The sequence below is a fragment of the Catharus ustulatus genome, chromosome 5 (assembly GCF_009819885.2).
Source record: "Catharus ustulatus isolate bCatUst1 chromosome 5, bCatUst1.pri.v2, whole genome shotgun sequence".
Taxonomy (NCBI): domain Eukaryota; kingdom Metazoa; phylum Chordata; class Aves; order Passeriformes; family Turdidae; genus Catharus; species Catharus ustulatus.
In genome coordinates this window covers 14,020,557-14,046,951 of record NC_046225.1, presented here as the reverse complement: position 1 = coordinate 14,046,951, position 26,395 = coordinate 14,020,557, and the positions used below count along the sequence as shown (strand labels likewise).

The 26,395-nt window shown below is 43.6% G+C and overlaps 1 protein-coding gene across 3 annotated transcripts in view; it reads right to left on the bottom strand.

Moving 5' to 3' along the window:
• The window catches only part of ZNF827 (zinc finger protein 827), a 99,192-nt gene extending 87,309 nt beyond the window's left edge, over positions 1-11,883 (bottom strand). For all 3 annotated transcript variants that reach the window (XM_033061403.2, XM_033061404.2, XM_033061405.1), the window contains exon 1: positions 11,637-11,883. In XM_033061403.2, coding sequence (XP_032917294.1) covers positions 11,637-11,679 — 43 coding nt within the window. In that variant the 5' untranslated portion in view covers positions 11,680-11,883. The remainder of the gene's footprint in view (positions 1-11,636) is intronic.
• Between the last annotated feature and the right edge of the window lie 14,512 nt (positions 11,884-26,395).

Sequence of the window (26,395 nt, the reverse complement as noted above, 5' to 3'; positions counted from 1 at the left end):
TTGAGAGGTGACAAACTGTGACCAGGGTTTGTACAGGGACAGACTGCTGTAAGCCTAGCACAGCTCTGACACTTGAGGAAAGCTCTGTTAGAAGTTTTCAGCAGTGCTGAAACACAGCAGCATCCAGAACACATCCAGTTATTTAATGGAGCATGTTTTCCAACTTTTTCCCCATTGACCTCTGCTCCTCCAAGGGACGACTGCTCTACAGATGCACAACCTCAACGACTTACCTCAGCTTCCCCAAGGAACTATTAAGTGTATCTTTCCTACAGGACCTAACTGGAAAACAGGCTCTATTTTAGGCTAAAACCATTTTTTTGTTCAGTCATATGTGCCTAGGACAGCAGGTTAACTCCCTGGCTTATATTCCTATGCACTGCACATAACCAACGAAAGTGGAAGAAAGAGTCTCCTTCTCTCTTTTGCACAAGCTAATCTTCGAGAGCACTTTCTGATGTCTTACTGCTACCACAGAAAATACAAATTCAGGAGACATATGAGTAAGCAGAAGTCCTATGGAAGAACATGGTACTTCTGATCTGCCTTCTCCACAACTACTGTCTCTAATTTCCTAAGCCAGGCCAAAAATTACAGGGATGATACAAATGGGAACCTTTACTTTTCCTCTCCTCTCCAAAGCTCAAAGGCATGTTGTATCTTCTCTTGAACCAGTTCCAAATAACTTCTCTTTCTAGTAACTTCTGAAACTACCAATAGCACTCAGGGTGTGACACTGATAAAGTACTGCTATTGCCAAAATGAAAAATAGCTATTTCTTTCTCTACTTTCCTGCTTTTTCCTGACCAATCTTCTTCAGCTGGCACAGAAAGCTTATCATAAATATTGACTGACAAAGGGTGAAAAAGAGAAAACTTACCAGTGATAAAAGCAGTGATTACACCACAAGTGTTTTTCAAGAAAGAGAAAAAAGAGAAATAGATCTCAATATACTATTACTATAAAAGGATTAAAGCTGAAAAAAGCTGTGAGGGAAGCTCTGCCAATAGGTGTGAAGATTCTCTAAAGAAAACTTCCTGTTGAGCCACAAGTAAAAAACACACCAAACCAAACCAAACCAATACTCAAAAAGAGAGATCTAATGTCTGCATACTATCCTGCTGAGCCTCCGAACATCCCCACAATCATCATATACCCCAACAGCTCTGTCATTGCAATCTAGAACTCTTGGACCCAGAACTGTTTAAGGAACACAGTTACAGCTTACAGCACCAGTAAAACAGCAAGAGAAAAAAAATCTTGCTTGCTGAAGGGAGGTTTTCATCACCCAGGTAGCTTCTGGGGAAGGCAGAAGAACATAATCTCTCTGTCTCTTTATTCTGCAGGTGTCTGCCTGGCTGCTCTTCATAGAAAGGACATACTGGAGTTTGAAAAACTGTCAAAGAATTGGTTTTGTTTGCCTACCTTGATAAGATGATGTGCTGTTGTACATCCTGACCTATGCCTACTTTAACTTTTTTGGTTAGTTCAGTATTTCCTTCTCTAAGCACAAATAAGACATCTCAATTTCCCAGCAACCCCTGCGGCATCCTGGCAAAAGCAGTTCATTCCACTCAATTCAGAACAATAGTTACCACTACATATCCAATAATCCCAACACTTTGGTCTGATTTACACACAGGGCCAGGTTCTCTCCTGTGAGATTCGTGGGTATTTGGCAAAGGAGGAACACAGCACGAGCTCTGATTGCGCCTTGTGTTTTCTAACCCAGCCTCAGCCTGGAGATCAGCTTATCAGCAGCAGCTGGAAATGGCTCTTAACTAGCACTAAGTAGATCAGAATGCATTCCAGCTGTAGTTTCATCTCTAACCTTTCCCATCTCTGATTCAAATACTATTCCAAGCTGCAGTGATATGAAGATGTAGGAAATAATAGGATTATTCTTCTCCTAGAAAGATCCCTATGCAATATGAATCCCCATCTGGGGACCAAGGCAACTTTTGTAACTTTTGCATCACCCTAGCACTACAAGGGAGATCAGAAGAAGGCTGGAAAGATGGCCCATTCCTGATAATAAACATTAAGGTCAATTTAAAAAAATGTTAAGGGAACTCACTGAAATCATCCTAAATTTTTCTAAATATCGAAGTCAGAAAGGTAGCAGCAATAAATACTGTGAACTTTCTTTCCCTTTTACTATGATACAGAAAGAGGAAAACCCACATTAAGAACCCAAAACATTGACTCTTAGAAAAGGACTTTTAAAATACATGAAACTGTTGCTTTAGAAAATATTTATTAAAGATGTTCCAGAGATCAATAAAGTAAAAGAAACAAAGTCAACTAGAAACCCCTGTCATCTTAATATGCAGGTGGCAATAAACAGAACCTGGGAAGCCTCAGATCAAGGTGCTATACTGCCTGTAATTATCCCTACTGTGCTCACAACCCCTATCAAGGGGTCACAAAGCAAAGGGAGGAGCTCACAAACTGTGTGGATGGCAATATTCAACCACAGCAGGTGACAACAACCAGAGTACCTGCTTTAACAAAAATCCATTTTCATTTTAACTAGTTTCTGTTTGTTTTTGCTATAGGCAACTTCTCCTGCTCGATGTCTGGTAAATAATGGGCTCCTCATTTACTTATTTTACTCTGCCCCATTACTCACCTGAGGTGTTTTCTTCTCATTAGCGTTCCAACTGGTTCAGAAACAGAAAGCTTAGAATTTCAGATACTGAAATTATCCTCTCCTGTACATGTCACAGGAATCTAGTTGCCTGTAATTTAACAACTTCTCTCCCAAAGTCAGATTAAAACATAGCAAATTATATTCCCTGAGTTTCTAATTCCTCCCACAAGGATGATATTACAGTAAAGTATCTAAGAGAAGTTTCAAGAAGTGTTTGTTTTGTTGTGCTGTGTTTGCTACCAGAGACAGCTGCTTTCTCTAGCCCTGAGAGGATTGCTTGGGGTTAACAAGCAATGCCAAATAAGAGAGGATTAGGAAGCTACTCATAGTGGTAGAAGAGCACACAGCAGCAGACCATGTGGAATAGGCACTGCTCGCTCCCAGACATATGGTTTTACGCACGACACCTCAGCTTTCAACCTTAATTCAGAGGTGACATAATTAATGTGCAAGCACTCAATTAGAAGTGGACATTCCTCAAACTTTATCTTACTTTGAAGAAATTTAGGATTCTATGCCAAGCTCCCAGCATAGGAAACTACTGCTATGGCTACTTAGGGCACAGACACGGCAGAAATGGCAGCAACCAATTTTGACATTCTGCATAAAAATCCACTTAAAATTTAGATAAAGGAGAATAGCTAGAAGTGATGAGGAATTTTCCCGTTCATGTCCAGTCCATTCCCAGGTTTTTCTGCTGAACAAACAAACAGGTGTGACAGTGGTAGTGGAATCTGATTTTATTTTTCCAAAGCGCATTTCTTGGCTGAGAACTCTGTGGGCTTTACCAACAACTTTTACGAAGGCCAGTAAAAGCCTTCAAAGGCAACAACTTTGATTCTCCTGAGAGTGTGTCCATACTAAATAACGCAGGGCTATGTGGTGATATCTGAGCCAGCTGGAATATACCCACAAGTAGTAGAGCTGAATTAACCTGGGCACACTGCTGTGATAACGGCCTCCCGTACACAAGGCAGCTTATTTAGAGCTTGCTTTGTTATCTCAGCGTGGCACAGCACTGTGCAGGAAGACAATATAAACAATTATGATGAAGCATATTTAGGTCTTGCGGGCAATGTTCAAGTACCTCAAGGTGGGAAGAAGAGCTCCCTTCAGAGTTATTCACTGTGCAAAGAACTCCCTTTGGCAACGCAGAATCGACAAAAGGATTATGTCAGCCTTTCCTTTCCAGAATGAGGAGCAGGGTGAGAGCCTGGGGGCAGCAGAAATTGGAGCAGCTCTAGGCTGTTATGCTTACTCGGGTGCCTGAGAAGGACTCCTCGTGGGCTTGAAGTGCCAGAAACACAGAGGCAGATAAGAGGAAGTTCTGCTCCAAACACATAAAGAAATGGGTCTTCAGTCATTAGTTGCCAGGTCTAGATTTGGCACAGTGGTTTATAAAGGGAGAGACGCTGGCTGTGCTTCAGGAAAGCACGCAAACACAGCTACACCACCAGCTGCTGTCTAAATACACTTGTCTGCCACCCTCTCTGTTCCTTACTTTGCACTCCAGATAATGATCTAGTTGAGGAAGATCTGTTCGTATTTTAATTTTTGAGATGAGTAATTATTTGTCCTACTACACAAATCAAAGTGAAGTCTAGAAGCTTGCAAAGAATTTGTGTTCATTAAAGTCACACATGAGGATTATTCATTAAGCTAAATACACACTTGGTAAAATCAGCAGTTCTTTTAATGCATTTTTGTAAAAGTTACTTGACCTGATACAAAAATCTAACAGGCAGCAAGATTCAGGACACATCCAAAACACTTGGTCATAATAAGAAGTTACAATTTTTAAAGCAAGCTTGTGTCAAATCTTTTCCCTTTCAGAAACTTTCAGATAAAACTCGAGACCATGCAGAAAAGAATTCTTTGCACCTGCATAGAAAGCCTTGCAACAGAAGAAAACCACATCCAAGCTGCAAACCCCAGAGGAGGGGCAGAGCTACAAATTTTCTTGAGGAAGGGAATCTTTAGAGTAGGGCCATGCAAAATTCTAAGGGATGATAACAGTAGCCTGGTTTTGACCTGCTTCAAAAATGTTATTTCCACCCTAGTGGGGGCACCCCAAATAAAAGAAACAAAACAGTGCAGATGTTTGGAACCTAATTTCATCTGCTTTAACTGCTGATTATACCACTCATTACACGACCACTACCACTTGATAACCTTTAATTTTTAATGGGATTTATTCTAAACAGCAACTAAATCATCAGTCTCTCATGCAACCTTCTCTCTCCTGGTCTGCTGTGCTATCAGCACTAGCCACTCTTTCCCCTCTGCTCCCAATCCTGTTGTCTAATTGCTGAAAAGAATGAGGGGAAGGACTATTTATGCAGCCCTCTTTCTCTCTTTACTGAATGTTTCTCAGAAAAATACCCCAGACATGATTTGTGTCATTCCAAATTTCCCAAACTCGGATTCTGTGTAAATTCTTAACCTGCAAAATGGAACAGGCTTACCTTAGCATTAGGCTTAACTTGGAACTCCAATGCTCTGTATAGTTACACCACAAACAAGGAAATCCCTTGAAAGGCAGGAGAGATTTCAAGAAATAGAGCTAACTCCTAAGCTGTCAGGTTTAGACAGGACATTCAAAATATTTGGTGTCTAGACCAAGAAGGACACCAAGCAAGTAAAAGTGAAACTGTCTTTGGGAGCATAACATTACCATAAAGTTGATGGTAAGTCTGCAAAAAAGAAAACCTGAAAGACAAGCTTTCAAGTGAGCTTATGGGTACAAGTTGCTGAATCCTTCACTGAGTAGCCACAACGCAGCATGTAAGTGCAGCTGATGCTGTTTGTACCCTAGAGCATGTACCCCTTCAAATGAAGTATAGGTCTGAGTTTTATTATTTAACTACATTTAAAAAAGAAAATCCCTGGAGAGAGGGATATTACCCACCTTTTTGAAGGTTTGTGAGTTTTTTTTCTTTATAACAATATAATTTATTATTCTTCATGCCCTTATCAATACACAGCATGTATTGTTCAGAGAAAACATTTAAGGTAGAACAAAAAAAAGTTTTACTTTGTGGGGTAAAAGGAAAGGAAGAAAATTCCCCCATTCCCATGAGAACTGGATTCTGCTACATACTGCTAGCTACTTTGCAGTCCAGGTATTTAGCATATTATTATTACTTTTGAAAGGCACATGATACTTTAGCCTCCAATCATCCTGGAAGGATTTGTATGTGTAAGCCCAAATGACAGAAATAACGTACCATAAATAGCAAACTAGGCAACAAAAAACTAGGGAAAACCCCAAATTGTTATTTGGAAGATATACTCTTAAAGAACTCCAGAGTCATGCTTGAAAAGCTACAATAGTTAAAGGATTCCAGCCACAATCCATATCAGCTCTCCCTAACCATCTGAACTCATGTCTACATTATTATTTCTTTACAATGTGGAAGAGAAAAAAAAGTCCTGTATATAGTGCTTCATGACAAATCACATGCCTTGTGAAGCTTCATGTTAGAAACCCTTTTAACTTCCAAAAAGTCCTCTTTTGTAGGTCATGCTCTCATTATCTTGCTCTGGGATCTGGTCTGATTAAATTATAGGAAATTACTAATACTTCACTTTGAACAGCCAGCTCCTCCTGGCTCCTCTTCTTCCTTCTTTTTTTTCTAAACATAATTCCTCCTACTCCTGCCTTCTCACATATGAAAAAGACAACGATCACTCTGCTACAAAGATTAAGTCATACTCATTCTTCATCCATTTTAAAAGTAAAAATGGGTTCTGTCCACATGCTCTTACATTTCCCAGTCCACTGCTCTCCCTGCCCATTTTACCATTTGGCCAATTATAAAGTTTGCAGTTTGTTCTAAGTCTTGGGCACCCTTATCCACTCTAAAATCTCACTTATAAGATCCTAACAAGCATAACACTGACTCTTTGGTAGCCCAATCTATACTTCAGTGTGATTTATCCATATTTTGTACAATCAGACAACACTAAGATGTAGCATATCATTGATGTGCTTTAGACATTTACCACGGAATGATCTTGTACAAGTGACTTAGTTTGCATAACAACAAAAAAAAAAAAATCAAAAATCAGCACACGAATTTAAAGAGACACACTTTACATGTCAGAAAGGGTCCCCATAAAGGGAGAGGGTATTTTTTAAAAGTTTGTGAGGACTTCACTAGCACAAGAGAGACAAAATGAGAAAAGTGTTTTCAGATGGAGTAATGGGGTTGTTTCTTAATCCATCAAAAGGCTGCTGTTTATTTGAGAGGTGCATTACAGCACCACCAGGACAACCATAATGAGAGCATTAAAATTATTAACCAAGAATAATAATTTTACTTATGTGGATCCTCTTGTAGACTATGTGTTATATTAAGATCCCCACAGTGGTAAGAGATAAAAAAATACTAAAGATGTTAGAAGAAAGAGTAAAACATGTTAGAAGAATAAATAAAACCTTCCCCTTATACATGCCACATGTGCTAGTAAAGTAATAAACTCATCTGAAAGAGAATGACTCCTGTTCCTGGCAAAAGTGTTTTATCTTGGAGGCAACTGTTAAATACTAAATAACAGCAAAAGCATTCCTGACATTGGGAAGACCTTTGAAAAACCCATCCAATGCGTCCTCTCTTGCTATCAGAAAGTATCAGATGAAGCGAAATGCAGAAATAAAAAATGAAGGAAGCTCTAAATCACTGTTAATTTACTTGTTTGACACATTTTTTTCCCTCTGATGATAAAATCGAGCAATAAAGACACAATATAATAAAAAGCTTCACAGAGTTCAAGTGTTTTTTTACTGTATAGAAATAGCTGAACACTTCAACACAGTACCTGACCATGAAAGAAGGGTTACACCCACTTGTAGTCAGATATCCAGCTTCTGATACTGAAACAAATATTGTATCAATTCCACATCTCCTCCTTTAACAAAACAAATCCAACAAAAACTGTTACTGAAGTTTGTACTGCATTGAAAACATTCCTCAGAAACTAGCAGCAGTTCAAACTTCTCAATGTAGCATTTAATTCTGCCTGAGACTCCGTAATAAATGCAAGCTTTGAATAAATGGAATTGTGGCATTCATTCGCAAATTGCATTGCTGACAAGCCTCCGAGACAGAATCAAACCCCAAGGAGTATCGATTGCTGCACTTAAGGCAATGTAGTGCTCTAGATCTTAAATATTTACTCGAGTGCCTGAAGACTTCCCAAAACTTTTACTTTTCAGGCTGAGCTCTTCCGAGTCACATGGAGTAGTTCAGAGGTAACAGACTTTCAGGAATCCTCAGTAAAGAAAACAGCCTGAGGTAGAATGGAAAGCGAGGCATCAAGGAGAAGAAAGCCAGGGTTGTGTTTACACATATATTTTTATAGATTCTTATGCTGAGTAAATGAAAAATATCTAACTGCTAAAGCAGCTGAAAGGGAGAAAAACTCCTAACACACACAAACAGAAACGAGCAAAATTCCTTAAAACATCCCAGTGAAAATGAATCGACTTGTCTAAGCTAGCTGCATCCAAATATAACCACAAGAAATTCATATACTGGGCAAAATTTAAGTTATAGACTTAATTCTGCCATTGTAAACCAAATTCACACCACTTCAGTATTTCATTTGGGTATGAACAAGCCATTGTCTGTCCAGGAACTTCTGAAGTCCTATCCTCATTCGTTTGTATCTTAAATTATGAAGGATGCACTTTCTTTTGTGTTTCAGTGTGATTGAAGACATTTTGCTGGCATCTGTAACTAAACAGTTCCCCAAACCTGACTTATTTGGACACAAAAACTCCACTTTACAATACATGTAAATACTGGAGTCTCAAAGGGCCCATCCATCTGACTGAACGCTGAGGTTCATCCTACTTTGAGCAGGGGGCTAGGCCACACGACCCGCAAAGGACCCTTCCAAACTAAATTATGTTGTAAACAACTCCAGTGACTGAAAGCTCAACCTTAACTCTGCCATTTTAAGCAGATGCCACCCAAACACACTATTATCGCATCTAATGATATCAATCCTTCTCTTCCTACAAACACTGATGCAGCAGCTCCCTTGAAACTGAATTAAACTCTCGCAGCAGCCCGGTGCATCTCCAGCAAAGTCTTGTACAGAGAACTTCTTCACCATCGCATACTTTTTGGTGTGTGCTTTTCGGCAGTGCAGTCTTCCCAAGTGAAACTACCTGTGAATGTAGGTGTGGGCTGACCAGTGGAGCAGTGGGCAGAAGTATAAAATCAAGGTGCTAGTCAGCAGTGACAGCAATCCCCAGGTGCTCTGAGGGGTACCTAACCACTTTTAATTAATTAATTAAGGCCTAGAAGCCCTGAGAACAGAGGACCCTGGGGTAGAGTGAAGGTCGAGCACTGCAGCTGACAGCTTTTAGGATGCTGGGGGGAACTTTACATTCTTCTGCCACCATTAATACCTGAAAATGAAACACACCCTCTGTCCCGCTAAGAAATGTATTGCTAAACCAGCAAGAATCAGAGAATAAAAACGTATTTTACACTGAGTACCCATTAAAGCAACGTGTTGCTTCAAAAGCCCTCACCCAAACCAAATCGCTATACACATCATCCACATACTGAATTCCAAGGTATTTTCTTAATCTAGAACACTATTATTCTGAGTTATCTAAAGTATTATTACTAGTGTCAGATAAAAGCTTTTGATCCAGTGCAATCTAGTTGCAAAAGAATTTAAAATAAATAAATCCCATTGAAAGGTAGCATTCGTGTGGGACATATGGCTGGTGCACCTTTCACACACCAGGAAAAAAAAATCTCCTCCGATGAACTGAACTAAAAAATTAATCCGAAAGAAGTACAAATTAGGCCGTGTATTAAAAACAAAAATTAAAAAAAATCAAAATAATAACACACACCGAACTGTATCTGCACAATGAAGGCAATTGTTCCTCGGCCCAGCAAAAGCCGTGACTTGCCCCGGCGCGGCGGTCAGGAGGTCGGGGCCGCGGGCGGCCTCAGCCGCAACCCGGAGGCGGGGGCAGCGCAGGGCCGGGCCCGGCGGAGCCGCGCCGAGCCGAGCCCCCGCCGCCGCGCTCGGCAGCGCCCGGCCGAGCTAAGATGGAGCCCAGGTTTGATGTCAGCCCCAGGGGCGGGCGGAGGGCAGCGCGCCGGGCGGGGGCGAGGGCAAGGTCAGCCGCCAGCCCGGCGCGGCCCCGCCGCCTCCGCCCGCCCCGGGAGCCCCGCGGGGCTCCTGCCGAGCCGGGCCCCCCACGGCCGCTCCCCGAAACGCCCCTGCGAGCCCGGGCTTGGCCCCTGCCCCCGCCCGCCGCGCCGGGGCCGGGGCGCTGCAGAGGCGGGCGCCGCGATCCCGCCGCCCCCCCGAGCCGAGCCCGGCCGAGCCGAGCCGAGCCGAGCCACGCTCTGCGGGAGGAACCGGGGCTGCCGGCTCGGCTCCTCGGCTGCCGGACCGCCAAAGGGCTTTGCGGGGGCAAACGGCAAGGAGAAGGGAAGGGGGAAACCCCCAAACCAACCTCAAACATCAAGCCCCCGAAGCAAAGCCCACCACAACTCGAGCCCTTGCCGCGAGTCGGCAGGAAAAGAAAAGGGGAGACAAATCTTTGCGGGGCTGCAAGTGCTGCCCCCTCGCCCCCAGCCCGCCGCCCCCCGCGCCCACATCCCCGATCCCGGGCCGTGTGGCGGTGCGGGAAGGGCGCGGGGAGCGCTGCCCCAGCCCCTCCGCCCGCAGAGCGGAGCGGGGGCCGGGCCGCGCTCCGCCCGCAGCGGCGCCCCGCGGGCAGGGGCAGGAGCCGCCCCGGTGAACTCCCGGTGACCGAGCCCGGCTCCGGCACCGGCGGCTCGGCTCTCGCCCTGCCCCGAGCCCGGCGCGGAGGGGCTGCAGGCACGCTCCGAGCAGATGTGTCGGGGACAGACAAATGACCCTTCCATCCACCCCACGCTCTCCTTAAACCGGCCCTGGGGCCATGCAGGGGCAGGGTATTTTTAGGTCCCTTCCCCTCCTCTCCGCCTCCCTCTCAATAGCTGCCGAGCGCTGAATACAAGGAGAGGGGGGAGAGGGAGCGGGAGAAAAGTTAACTGTTTTGCAAAGAGGGGAGAAAACAGCCAGGGAGGGGGGAGGGAGCGATCAGGAGCAGGGCAGGGTGAGCCGTGTCAGGGGATGTGTGTGGATGTGTGTGTGCGTGTGAGTGTGCGAGCGCAGTGGGTGCCCGCGGGCGGAGGATCGGATGCACTTTAGCCCTGTGCTCTGCTGCTCTCGTCTAGGGCAGCGCCGCCGAAGCCTGAGTCTCGCCTGGCTCGCCTGACCCTTCATTTCACTGCGGCCAGGAGGAGCCCGGAGCCCGCCGCCGCCTCCTCTCCCTGCTCTGCAGGGACCTCGCCTGCCACGGTCTGCCTCCCCGCCGCCCCCTCCCACGCCGCCGGCGGCGGCCCCGGCCCCCTCCGGGGTGGCCCGGGGGTCGGTGTGGGGTGCCCCGCCGGCCCCCTCGGCTGCCGCTGCCCGCCTACCCCCGCTCCCGGGCCGCCCAGCCCCGCCGCAACCTTTAGCCGGGGACAGACCTCTCGGCTGGTTCCGCACAAGACGCCAGCAGCCGCTTCCCCTCTCGCCGCCCTCCCCGCCCGTGCTTAGCCCCCCTCCCCACCCCAATAAAACAGACCCCCCTCCCTCTGGCCCCAAAGAGAAACCCACACCGCCCCCCCCCTCCACCCCCCCTTAGCACAAATGCACAATCACGGGCGAGGGGAGGGAGAGGGAGGAAAGGGCGAGAGACGCGAAGAAAGAAGGGGGGAAAGGAGAGAGAGGAAAAATTAAAAGGGCACAAGGCTGTTCATCACCAACATGGCTGCCTTAGCTCAGACCTAAAAGAGGAATAACCCAGGCTGTGTCTTTGTCAGTTTCACCTCTGTAACCCTAAACTAATGCACGAAACGACGGAGGCGGCTGCAGAGGGGAAGGAGACGGGGAGAGGAGGAAGGAGAAAATGGCAAAAAGAGGGGGCACTTACGTGAAGAGAGGCGCTTGGGCTGCTCCTGCTTCCTCCTGGGCATTTTCCCCCTTTTTTCACATTCTCCTCCTTGGTTTAACGGGAGATCAAATAAGACCGGGAGGGGGGGGCACGGACAGGCACAAAGCCGGGGCCCCCGGGGGAGCTGCTAACCGGGGCGGGTTTTCCCTCTTCGCCGGGGGAAAGGGGGCTTGAAGCCGGTTTTCTCGGAGCCACCGCGAAGGGCTCCCTCTCCCCCTCTTCTCTTTCTTTTCCTCTCCCCCCCACCCCCCACCCCCCCACCCCCCCGCAACCCGGTCGTGCACCTGGCTTGTCCCCGGTCGCAGTATCCCTCAGCGGCCGGGGATGTGTTCCCGGCGGGCGGGCGGGCGCCGGGCGCCGTGCCGGGGCGAGGGCTGGCGCGGCGGTGCCGAGGGCTGCGCCCCGCGCTCCTCCCGGCCCCTAACTAACACTAACGCCGGGATCAAAGGGCAGCGGCGGCGGCGGCGCTCCCGGCGCGCCCGCGGGCGGGCAGGGACACCGCACACACCCCCGCACAGCCCCGGCGGGCGGGCACACGCACAGACACACGCACAGACACGCGCGCCCCGCTGGAGCACAGGGGACGGTGCCCTCGCTCCCCGCGGGCTCCGGGCGCGGCGCTGCGCGGCGGCGGAGGATGCGCTGCCCCGGTCCTGCACCCGCTGCTAATCCGCTCTTTAAAAAAAAAAAATAAATAATTAATAAAAAAAAAAAGTGTGTGTGTGAATTTGTGGGTCTCGACCATTCGCACTGTAATCTCCTCGTTTGTGGTGGGAGTGAAAATAATAACATCAACCTTTTTTTTTTTTTTTTTTTTTCATATTAGGGCGTTTTGTCTTCCTGTGTTAGAAAAGCAAAATTGTGGTGGTGTACACAGCTAACACCATGGAATTACTTGGATGGGCTCCGCTATCCCCTCACAAAGCACAGGGGCCAAAGGGGCTTTATGCAGCCAAAATTCGGTGTGGGAGGGAGAGGCTGCTTTATACACAACTCCCTCCAGGCCAAAACAAGCACCCAAAGTAAGCCAGAAAAAAGGTGGGCAAGTTGGTATTCTGACAATTTCTAGTGCAGGTTTTAAAAAGTGGAAAGAATACAAGGAGAATGGTAATCACAACTCCTTGGGAATGTGTGTGTGGAGGGGGGGAGGAAATCAAGATTAGGTCACCCCTAATGGTTGATTTAACTGCTACATGATACTTCTACAGTGCACACAGCAATCTGGACTTCTGATATTCACTTTTTTTTTTTCCTGCTGTAATGCAGGTATAGGAAGCTTTATCCTGAAGCAATTCCAGCGTGCATTATGAAGCCAGGATAGCAGCTTTCATTAACTGATACATACTCTCATTACTTCACAAATCACACATCTTTCTTCAAAGACAGACATGAAGGTGGGGGAAAAAAATAGAAGAGGGATTGGGTCTCACTAAAGCACAAAAGGTACTCCGTGAAAGAGAAGTGCTCTCTTTGTGACTTGCAGTCATTTGGATAAAAGTTCGCACAGAGGTTGTTAATGATTTAAACTCCAAAACCTGTTACTACAATTGAAGTAAAATTATTTGAAGCATGGTTGTTTCATATAGCTCTCTCTTTGTGTAAGAAAACTTTGAACTTAGCAGAATACATAATCAAAATCATGAGTCAGATGTTGCAAAAATAAAAATACGCATTATTCTAGCATATATACCTGTTAGAATTTTTTGGCTTTTGACAACCTGACTCATCATTTTATCACACTATTTTTCATCCTAACTTAAATTTTTAAAAAAATAAACAGCTGCCTAGGAAAACACGAAACACCAAATCTGCAACTTAAGTATTTTTAAAAAGCAAATTTAAACTCTTAACTACCTCAACTTACAATGGTTTCACATAATCTTATACCCATTTTACAGTTACAATGAGCCTTTTAGAAGGAAAAATATCTAAATAGTATTTAAAAGATTACATATATGACAATATCAGGTTTATGCCTGTGCAATTCTGAATTTTGAAACCACATGTACAGGGTACACATCTACTGAAACAAAAATTCCTCCTGGCTTCAGCTGGTTTATCATTTCACAATACAGCTAAAACACTTCATTTTCATGGAAAGATTTATTTATTTTTTATCCAGGGGTAAAAAACAAAGTCAGGACTGTGATTTCTGGGGGTAGGGATGAGCCCAAACAGTGCCTTACACTTGCTCATGACCAAGAGTACCGGAGACAGAATTCCCTCAGAATATTTAGGTCCTGTCTTTTCCCTCAGTTCTCCAGTTTATACTGGTTTTGGAGGTTTCTACCGTGTTAGCAGTGATCCAAAAAATACCAGAAGCCTTCTTCACTGTTGCTCACAAACCTCAATTTCGGCATACCTGGGACTAGCAACACAACTTTGTTCACTGTAGGAGTTGCAACGCTAGACCAGTTTACTCTTTTTTTTCAATACATGGCAACTGTGTTGAACTAAGCCATCTTTGTGAGCAGTGACCGAGCGATCCTGTGCAGGAGGCCACAAAGTAGCCATTCCAGAGAGGGAAAGAGTGCTGGCTCTGTGCTGTGATCCACCGCTGCTGAGACAGCCCTTCCCCAGGTGCTCTAGGAGAGCAGGACACAGGAAGTACTGTGTTCTTCACTATCACTCTTCCCACCCTCTATCCCTCATGCGTTTCTGGCATAAATTAATCTTGACATTGTCAGCATTAATTTACAGCGTGCCGTGCAGGTTTTTTTCCCCTCCATCATTTGAAACCCCCTTTAGGGGAGTTGAGGTGGCTGCAGCAAAAAGGCACCACGGGAAGACAGCTCTTTGAAAGGGCCGTGGGGACTGGCACACAGCAGAGCAGCATTAAATCTCTCTGAGGGTGACCTTGGCTTCCATAGGCATCCTAACAGTTTCCCTAGGAGTTTAGTGGGCCAAGCCTTAAGCGTGTTCTGCAGCGAAATAAATCCCAATGCTTGAATGAATTATCAGAGAAAAACTTTATATACTCTACCTTTGAAGAGTTTCTAGCCCCACACCTGGAGATACTCTCTTTGGGAACAACTTGGTTTTTTCATCTCTATCCTGGCTAAGTGCATTACTCCAGATCCTGTCCTAGTCAATAGATAGTATCCAGCCTTCCCACTGAAACCATAAGCACATCAGCCCTCACTTCCCACTATTTTACACATTGATTTAAGGAAAGTGACAAAGGGCATAATGCCATTTTTTAAAATGTCCTATTAGATGTTTGGGGGTATAGCACAAAAAGAAAAAATTAAGTCAGCTGACCACACTTTCGAACATTTTTAGTCCAAACATAAGAAAATAGTTGCAAGTCTTCCACAGACAACATAAGATAAATAATGCATTGCTTCTGCAGGTCCTGCTATTAATAAGTAATGATTGCATGGCACCTTCCAAACACCAAATCTAGTTACACATATGAATTAAGTTCAGCTCCAGAAACCACTTTTGAACAAAGTAAATATTTTCTTCGCTTAGACATGAGAAAAATGAAACAAATTGAGTAAATAAGGTTTTAAACAGTAATAAATGATGTAACATTCCTAAAACCTTTGCAGTGTATCTAGCATCCAAACTGTCTTTATGCAATGTACCAAATACTTGAAAAGGTTACTAAACAGAAACTTAAAAATTAGCTCGCATCCTTGCTTTATTTTTTGAAACCTTAAAGAGTTTTGCTCCCAGGGTCAGATTTTTTTAAAGAAGTGCACTGAGTGGAAAAATGAAACCATTTTAACCAGTTCCTGGGCCCTCTCACACCAAACTATGGCTGCCTCTGCTTTAAGTATAGCCCACCAAAAGGAAGGCCTGGTCAGTTGTGTGTGTCCCTGAGCATGCAGTGGAAAGTTATTCAGACTGCACAGGCTCTTTTCAAAGTTACTCCTATCTTTGGATTAATTTCCTGTTGAACATCGGCAAATACCTTCTATAGCCTCTGTATCTTCAATATGTACAATGAGGCCCACTAGTTATAATTGAAATTACCACCTCACATGTATTGGCCATTACCCTTAACAGCATAAACTCCTCTGGCTTTAATTTATGACAATATTTCCATGCTCAGCAGTAACTACAAATCAGTCCTTCAAACAACATTTGATTACAAACTTCTTTACTCCTAAGCATTTGAAAGGCAAACACAAAGGGATGGACAAGCCCGTAGGGCAACAGCTCATGGATACCATCATCCATACTTGCAATTGCTCTGTAAACAAATAACATTAAGTAACAGGTTTGTAAGAATAACTAATAATGACAAGTTAGTGACTGGCAAGGCCACCATCAACCCCACAAAGGCCAATGAGCAATGATCAGAAGCCTTTGCTGTCTTAGGACAGGTAACAAACAATTACCAAGAGGGAGATGCACTTGCATAACCAGCAGATCCTAAATGACACACAGGCTTCAGCTTTTTAAAAAGATGACCAAATTCTCCTTCTGCAAAGATTTTAACCTCTTCTTTCTTAAAATGAAAGGCCCACAGCCACTTCTAGGCAAGAACTCTTGCAGAGAGCATATTGAGTCACAAATGTTCTTGAAGACCAAGGATTCCACTACAATCTGAAAGCCTCCAAATGGAGAGGCATCAAGGAGGAAAAGTGCAATATGACCTTATGCCTCCTTGCTAAAACACAACCAGTTTTCTCAGAATCCTGTCTGAATCCTGGCAAACTAACTAGCCATCATCACTTTATAACAAACTTTAGCACAAGATGCTTCTAGTTGAGGTGCAAATTTAACACATTAATACTTCTTCAGAAAATCTATGGTGTTTATAGTTTTCAGCTGTTAGAATAGCACACTGCATAGGAAAGATGCTATAGCTTCTAATTTCAATTTTTAAAAAAATCAACACTTTAAGCCTGGTGGCCTTAAACCCATACTGATATAAAACCCTGGATTTCACAGGCCAGAAATACATTGTCTATAGGGTCTGAAGAAGGACCACATATTGGTGTCCACATAATTTTGCTGCTAGTTAAGTACTATAGGATGCTTCTTCAGAGTTACCGAAGAGTTTCATGATTCTTATTTTACCATAACTACAGTTGGCTTTTCAATTTCAAAATTACATAATTTATATATATCATGATATATAAGTACATATATTACATATATTATATATCACCTTCCCACATCCCTTTACTGTAAGTCTATTTGGCAAAAAAAAAAAAAAGAACCCCCAAACCAACCAAACACCCAAACAAAAAATAACCATCCACTCACCTGACCCTAGGACAAATGGAGTTAGGCCTACAACCACCTGAAATGCAGAATTTCTCCCCCAAGTGAGTGAGCAACTTCTCACCCAGTACAGATTAAATATAGAAAAAATAAATTAATATTTTACAACATAAAGCACTAAGTAATTTCTGAACTGATGAAAAGAATTTGTTTAGTCAACTGAGGACTGGAATACTTAGCTCAGGGCTACAGCAGCTACAAATGTAGAAATAAAGGACAATTATCTGCTCCAATCCCGATCCTTTTGTATAATTTTATATTCTGCATTTAAGTGCATTGAAATCAATAACTTTACTCCACCCTAAGAATCATCTAAGGTAAATCAGAGCAAGACTCAGAACTCCTTCTCTCATTTTGCTTCTGCTTAATAGTTTGCTAGTCACTGAAGATTCAGGCACAGCCTTATTATCAAACACCTGCCATGGTTTAAGGCATTACCTCCTCCTGGAAAAACCACCTCCCAAACTGGCAAAACAGAATGTTTTTTAAACAGTATTTATCCTCCTGTTTACTTCAGTGAGAAGTCTTGCAGCTTCGTTAAGTAGCAAGGCAACAGCATTTTAAGCCACAGCTGTTTGCTAAATGGAAGTGTGTCCAAGTTTTTAAACACCTTGTTACATCTACATTGAAAGGCAGAGTCTCTGCTGCACCAGCAAGGTGGCAAATTCCTCAGGGAAATCAATTCTGGTTTCTCAATTAACTAGCTAGTTTTCTATTGTTAAAACACTAGAGTAATACCGAGACTGCGCTGGAACATGAGAGCTGACAAGGCCCCAAGGAGCTCAGCTTGGACTGGGACTGCATTCACCAAACTCATCTCCCTGTGACACAGCACCTTACCAGAGACACAGCAGGAGGAAGGCAGGCACAGAGGGACATGGCAGTGGTACTGATGCCAACTATGTCCTCTCTTTGGAATGCCTAAAGAAAGGTGAGATAGGGCATTGGGAGACAAGGAAATATGGTGGTGATGAGACTTTACCTTCCCAAGGGAAAGAAATCCATTAGGATAAGGATGGGAAGAGCCATGCAGAGATCAAGCTTCTAGCAGAGTTCATCTGCCTGGTGTGATGAATTTCACAGGGAATTCAGCTATGCTGGACCATGCTGCATGTTCTCAGGGATCAGCCCTCACCTACTGGCAGGAAGAGTGGTTTGGGCTGCAAGTCAGCCTGCTGAGCATGAAGGCATGCAGCCTGCAGGAAATCTCTCCTTGCATTGGCACTTCCCCATCAGGGCATACAACATACAGGAAAAGGTTATTTGCCTTTTGAGATATTAGAAATAAAGACTAGCTTCCTCAACCCCTTCTAACACTGAGGGAAATACTGTTTCTAGTCTCTAGTATTTTCAGCAATGCTAGGGCCACCCATGCTCTTTCAAGTCTGTAGTTTACACTAAGCAAATTATTTGTCCAAAAGAAATAGACTAAATATAGTGAAAAATCCCTTAGAGAAGCATCAAACTTCATGAGTAGGGAAACAGGAGAAGTAGCAATACCTGGAGGGAAGCAGCTTTCATTTCCATTAAAAAAAAAAAAAATGCTGAGGATTGCATCCTCAACAAGTTTGCGCATGATTTAAAACAGGAAGGAGTGGCTGATAATACTGGATGGTTATGTCACCTTTCAGAAGCATTATCTCAACAGAAGTGGGCAAAGGAATGTCCTGAAGTTCAAAAGGGGAATGCAAAGTTGTGAGGAATAGCCCTGGGTACCAGCATATCCTAGGCATCTATCAAGTGGAAAACAGCTTTTCAGAGAAGGACCTTGGGATCCTGGTAACAAGAAGGTGACCCCCAGCCAGCAATGCACCCCTGTAGCCAAGAAGGCCACCAGGAGGAAGACAGTTGCCAGCAGGTTGAAGGAAGTGATCCTGCACCTCTGCTCAGTGCTGGTGAGGCTGCTTCTGGAATGCTGCATCTCATTCAGGGCTTCCTGGCACAAGAAAGATCTGGAGTTACTGGAGCAAGTCCAGTACAAGGCAACAAAGATGATTAAGGGACTGGAGCATTTACTGTATGAGGAGAGGCTGAAAAACTGAAACTGTCTGGTCTGGAGAAAGGAAGGCTCAAAGGGATCTCGGGGATCTCATCCATTTGTACAAATGCCTGATGAGTGGGAAGGAAGTTGAAGAAGTCAGATACTTGTCAGCAGTATCCATTGCCAGGATAAGAGGCAAGGGGCACTACATGAAAAAAAACCCCAGACCAAAACCAGAGACACGCTCCAAAACCAAAGCAAATAACACAACACAGTCTGAACACAAGAACACTATTTTTTTTTTAATGATTAGAAGAGTCAAACTGGTATAGGTTGACGAGAGAGGTTCCCTGAACAACTTAGTCTACCTATTTGAGCACTGAAGCTGGACTAGATGATCTTAAGAGGACTCTCTCAATTTAGGTGAAAGTGTTGTAATATGAGCATTTACTGTTTCCTAAACATGGTATTTGTGTCTGGTTTTATGGGAGTAGTTTTCAGAACACAAATATTCCACCAGGCTTTTTTAGCTACTAGGACTGTTCACCAAAAACACTCTTATGATATCCACAGCTCTTTAATGTCCAAATACTTTTTCTTAGAATTGCTACTGATTTATGAGCTACTCAACGGAAAACATTAATTAATCATTGCAAACTCATGATTGGTGTTTTACTTCCTCACTCTTTTTCCCTCAGTATGCTGAAGATTACACAAACAAAATGAACTTATAACTGCAGGACAGGTAGAAGAGTGACTGTATTTTTAATCCCTCTAAAATGCAAGCAGTGGAAGTTGACTGCCTTTTTTCTTAGACATTTGCAAAGCATCATTACCTCCACCTTTCAGTTGAGGGCATGCACTCTGCCTGTGGTAGTTCACCAACAAAGCTAGATGTAGAATTTTAAGGCTGCTGTTCCCAGCAAACCATTATCATCAACACATCCCTGACGTGTAGGCGCTGTGGCCACAGGATTTAATTGCTTTTCTCGCTAACCTGCAGCCATACTTCCTTAGTCCTATTCTCTCACCACTAAGCACACAAATTTACTTCTATACCTATAAATTTTCTTTTATACCTATATATATATATGTTGGCTGCTTGCACTAAAGGTGCCCAGATCATGTAAGTGAAATTCATTTAATTTGACTTCTTACTACTCCTATTCTCATAGAGGTTTTAGGAGTGACAGAGATACTGCTGTGCACTGAAAAACACTGGGGGATTTCAGCAGTGTCACTCAAGACCTAAGGGGCTCAACGCTGCACGGAGGTCGTGGTGGCTCTCAGCAGAGTGGCGAGCTCCTGCCTGCAGATGGAGTCACGGTCCCAGGGAACAAGCTCTCACACACTTCTTCTCCCCCAAAAAGAAGTTGAGGAGCAGGGAGTTGCCCCTTTGTGTGCCTCCCTCCTCAAAAAGCGGCTGTATGAATTAAGAATCAAGGGTCTGAAAATGGAAGAATAAATAGATTCACTCAAATACTTTCTAGTCTCTCTTTGTATATGTTCCCATCCCCCAAAAAATTCCACATTTTTTGTATTAAAGAAGAAAGAGGGGAAGAGAGAAGATGAAGTTTTCTTGAAGAAGTACTTTTCCCATATTCCCTACATGGAGGATTTTGCACAAGCTAGAATCAAAGGAAGTAGGTGGGACCCTGAACATTAAGTATTCCCTGCCTAGCCAGAGAAAGTATAGATCTCCCACTTAAGTCATGTAAAGTTCATCAAGCAAAGGATAAAAGGGAAAAATCAAGGCAACTGACTTTTAAAGAAGTCCAGCAGGGCCATAGACTTGTGCAAGTTTCAAGATGTTACTGTTGGGTTTTCTTGGAAATCTTTATTCAAGTTCAGAGGTTTTATTCATTCTAAGATATTGAATGGCAGCTCATAAGAAAATGAGTAGGCCTTCTTGATCTCAATAATCATTAAGTCAGGTGGCCTCTCCCTCAAGGTGCCAAGAACAGCGTCCATCAGAAACAAAACATTTTGGTTGCCTTATGAACCCTACAAAAGCTGTATCATCAAGAGTGTATCACCACTCAGAAGGGAGACACTGTGATGCTTTCATTTACATGGGGAAAAAAGCAAAATCAGGGGTTTTAAAATCATCTGAGCAGCAAAGCAATTGGGAAGTGGGCCAAGAAGATACTCAAGAGCAGCTTTCCAAGAGAAAAAAGCATTGGAGAGGATAACCACAATGGAGCTGAGACTAGTAAGAAACAGCGTGGAACATCTTTCTGGTCTTCTAGTGTAAAAAAAGAAAAAGTCTATACAGTGGAGTAGAGAAACTCTCCTATTCAGAGTTTGTCAGGCTTCTGTGATTCATACAAGCCTCAGTCCCCACAACTGTGATACCATGTCAGACATAATTACTTCTGCTGTCCAGCTGGGTATGCTAATCAAGGAAGTTGGGTCAAGTCTGACACCACACCTACTTCTCTCTTCCATAGCGCTTAACCAACTGATTAAAAATATTGAGAACGCCTAACACTCTTCACTGGAGAATATAAAAATATGAAGACCATCATCCTCCATTACTGACATTGTTGGAGACCACAACACACAGGCTTTTACCAAAGAGCCTGCTTTATACACTCAGTGCTTCTGAGTTATCATAAAGTAATTAAGTCCAACAAGTTAGAGGGAGCTAGGTGCACCAGGTTCCAAAATAGCAAACAAAAAAACCCCAAAACTAATCCATTACCCAAATCCCACCCAAATGAAGCTAATACAATGAAGATATTTTAGGTTGCAAGGAAAAGTCTGAAGACTTCCAGTTTGACAGTTGAAATATTTTAGTTGGCTGAAATTGTCACACCATTATATAATAAGAGAGAATATCTAATTTATATACATTTTATGCTCAGGGTCCCTCTCTCTTCCCTAAGTCACCTCTGAACTGTTTTCTCATCCAGTTCTTTACATCTCCCTGTTTCTCCCATTTTATCTTAAAACTGAGAGACATCCCTCCTCTTCATCCCACTCCAGAGTAGTCTTCTAACCTACATGAACATCTAAGCTTTATACTCTTCATTTGATTGACCATCCTATCTAACTCAAAGCTTGTAGCTAAAAGTAAATTATCCTTACCAAAATATTTCCCACCTCCAAACTGCCATGCCTTCAGCAACTTCCTGTAGTATGAAGACTTTTCTGACCAGTGTCTTCCAAAACGGGTTTACTGTACTTTTCAAACAAACCTTCTCCAGCAAATTGCTCCTCTCCAGGCCCTGTTAAAGTCTCCTATATTGCCTCAGTGACACTGTCTCCAGCAAGGCTTGAGTATCGTTCTTTTTAGATGTTTCCTGTACAGCTGAGCCTCAGTTTTACTGGCACAGTAAGGCCTTCTTAAAGATAAAGTGGTAACACATGATTTTGCCATAGGGTTAGGAAAGGAAAAAAAAAATATTAAAGAAACTTCAAGGGCCTTTAAAGGTCTGTATTGAGCAACTGTACCTGCTCAGACCCCAGGCTGAGGCACCAATGCCAGCAGGCTCTTGGAAGGAACTTTCATGGCTCACGTCTCAAAGCCAGGCAAGTTTTCAGGCCTTGCTCACCAACACTTTAAGACAGGACCTCTATCCAAAAGCCTGTTCCCAAAGGGGACAAAGTCTGCTGAGGGAAAAAGCTGTGCCAATACACAGAGGATGGCAAAGTCACCAATGCAGAAAGGTTAGGTTACAGGCCAATGCTTGTTTCCTAGTGATAAGGTTAACAATACTGAAGATAAGAATGACTTATTTATGGGTGCAGGAATAAAAAAAATCCTGCACAAATTAAGCCCTTCTACATCTCTCTAAGCAAGGACAAGCTTGCATTCCATCGGCCCAAGAATGGCTGCCTGCTGAGCCCGAGCAGAAGGAGACGGGCACCAGGCGAGCAGAGCCAGGGCACCCCGAGCAGCGCCGCTCTCCCAAGGCACTCGTTGGCTCCGTGGATCATTTTCCCGAGGTTTGGGGGGAGCTCCTGCCTTTCCGCTCGGAGCAGGGCGGTGGTGGGTCCCTGTGTCTCCTGCGGGCTGCAGAGCGGCCAGGGCAGCCGCGCTCCCGCTGCTCCCGGAGCGCATCCCCGGCCCGGCAGTACGAGCCCCCCTGGATCGGGACACGATGGGGATGGAGGAAGGGGCCCAAACCTCGCTGTCACACAACAGCGAATTTAAGGATGTGTTTGCCCCACTCTGTTGCGATATTGGAGCCTACTGGGGCCATTCCGGCCATAAGCTTTCCTTGTCTCTTAGCAGGGTTTGGATGAAGCCATGCTCAGCTCCAAGGAAATGTTTGGTTTCCTTTGCGCTTAGAAGTGCCACCATTAAAAAACCGCCCCCAAACCAACCAAGTCTCCTGGAGACATACAGCAGTCTGTGGCACTGTGTCTACTTCTTGAATTTAAATATACTGAATCCCCAAAAATTAGATAATTTAAGCAAAATTTCAGGCAGGCCTATAGCTACTATACAGTAACACCGGCTTTTGAGTAAAACTAACAAAAGAATTGGGGGGGACAACAGTCAAAAACTCAACAAACCAGAAGATCTCATCAATGCCCTTTAGAACTAACCAAGCTGATTGGCTGCGTATTCGCATGGCTCTATTTGTGCTTGAGCATTGGCCCAAAGATATTATGTTGAGCAGCCAACTTTTCCCTTTTGCTTAATTAAAACTACAACGTGGATAGCAATCTTTTAAAGAAAATTACAGTACATCCACCTGCACTTTGAAAGTCTCTTCACATACTCTGCTAGATCGTTGGTGAGCCAAAGCTGCTGTCTGTCCCTTGACACTTCCCCAGTTCAGTATCCCACAAGATCTGCTCCTTGAACAGTGGCTTTCACTTGTGCCATTTTCATGGGGGTTTAGCTGTGGAACTGCTCACTATTAATGCAGAAGGTGTAAGTGAGACGCTGGAGGAGTTATGAATTTCACCCATTAATCTCAAACCAGTCAAATGTGTAAATGCTGGTGCTATTAACCATTCAACTGCCAAAACAAGTTTTCTGATACTGCAATTTTGATCCTAGACCTTTATCACAAAGAATGTGCTTCCCCACCAAGAAAGCACAGAGAACAATGGCTGCAAAAACGCACCATGTGAAAAGAAGCACATAGCAGACACAAAAAGAGCTAGACACAAAAATCAGGACAAGGATGACCCCACATGGTATGCAGTTGTGGCTTAATTGTGGTGAGCTTCCCTAACTGTTGTAATGGCAAACACAATGAGCTACACTAAAATACTTTCCTTTCACTTCAAATGTGCCAGAGAGGAGAAAAACACGCAGTTAGCTACCTCATTATGCCATTGTAACTCAACAGCCTGTGATCATCTGCACAATCAAACCAGTGGGTTTGCAAAGTTCTGAATTGGAGAACATATACTGGAAATAAAGGAGTCACTGCCAATTCATTCTGGATTTAGAAGCTGAGTTTTCAGTTGTTACTACTTGCCTGTTTTAGTTCTACCACTTTTATTATATTTTTGATGACCATGTACTGAGTATCTAGAAAATTGGTACTTTTACCACTGACCTCAGGTCTGCACTTTCTACTTCTATATTTGATTTTAAGTTGGTCATAGCAGTAGCACTGCTGATGCAGTCACATTTGGATGTGAGAGAAAGCATCACACAAGGCACAAATACAGAAGAAATTGGTTTAAAAAACCAGATCTTTTTGTAATCTCACCTCTAGGGCAGAATCCAGAATTGTGTTAGGCTACTGAGGCCCCCACATAGCTCATGACTGCAGGTGCCACAGAACCATATCTGTGACCCAACAACACACTGAGAAGCTGCATAGGGCTAGCAGAAAACAGATATAACTTTTACTAGTTGTTTATGCATTTTCATCAACAAGTTTCCCCCTCTGACATAGGCAAATATCAGGTAATACCTGCACATTTTCCTTCAAGAAATAAATTGAGTGTAGCTTACCTGTATACTGGGGTTCTCTGAATGGTGGTCTCCAGTATGAAGGTCTGTGTGTCATCAACCTTTCTTTTAGCTTCTTCCCTTCTCCTCTATTTCTTTGATCTGGAATAAAGGAGTAGCAAGTAGTTCACTGGCCAAATTGTGTGCTGTGCGGTCCAGTCTCAGGTGGAATTCAGAGAACTTTTACTTTAACAATGCAAGTTAAGTGCAGGTGTTTCCAGAGCCAAAGAGCAGCTGAGGCTTTTTATCCTTACAACAGAAGTCATAGGTGTAGATAAAGTTTAATATGGGGGAAGGAGACTGGGTAGGTTTGAGGTTTGGCTTTTTTTTTTTTTAACTGTTGAACACTAGCCCCTGAACACAGTTTGGGCAAGCAGAAGTGTGAAGCAACTCCTTGCATCTTCCACATTGCCACATTCAACAGCTCAGTTCATTTTCATAGAAGAGAAATAGCAATAACTTTTCCTGAGTGTTGATGTAAACAGGCTGTAAAGGTATAGAACAAGTGTTAAGGAACTAAAATAACTGAATTTTGCCATAACCCTTCAGCTACTTTCCTGGCAGTCTGTCCTACCAAGTACCTTTCTATTCTACAGTAATTTTTTCAAATGAAAACCAGCTTTTTCCCAGACTTCTTAATAGGCATAAATTTAAAATTTGAGTTTCTTTTCAACTGTCCTGATAAAGTCACCAGTTCTGTCAGATTGTTTTCTAGGCTCATACATCTTTCCCTGATTATCACAGCTCCCTAGAAACCAGCTAGACTGGAGACAGAAGAGATCTATTGTGAAAAAAAGAATCTCCTCAAAAAGTATCTATAAACAGAAATGGTTATCATACCAACATGAGAATGCTTGTATTTACCACTGGCATAATGCCAACATTTTACAGAAAAAATCCTTTGCTACTATAAGTTCTTTCTTTTAATCAGCTTTTTCTACCATATGTGAGTACACATCAACAAATATTTTATTCCATTATTTAGTACACTTAAGTGAGCAAGCAGTGTCTGACTGTCTGAGAGCCTGAAGAGGAGAGCACTCACCCTTCATTGACTTGAATGTATCCATTGTCATCAGCCAATCCTACTTTTTGTGTGTAACACAGGGATTTATAAGCCCTGCTTCCCACACAGAAACCCAAAAAAACCCAAATCCTGAAATAAACAGTTCAGCTCCAGGCAGCAACACAACTGTAACACATAATTTGCCATAATTACTAATTGCTTACTGTGATTACCAATTAGTCATGAACTAGTGAAATCCTGGTCTCAATTCAATCAATGACCAAATCTTCACTGATCTACTCATAGAGTCTTGCTCATAGAGACTGATGATTTCAGCTCTCGTGCACAAAAGCAAATTTTTCCAAGGTTTGAGCCACTTTACTGCCCCCAACTGCTCTTTCCACCCCTTTGCCAGAAATCCATTTTCCCGTAACAGTCAGCAGAATTTAACATATACCTTCATCTTAGCCACTGCATTTTCCAGTCCAGGTGTTAAGACACTGCCAGGCAAACTCAGCTGCTCCTGATCCAGATGGAATGCCTGTTGGCCCATTTCTGGTGCCCTGGCACACCTTCCTTCTTCT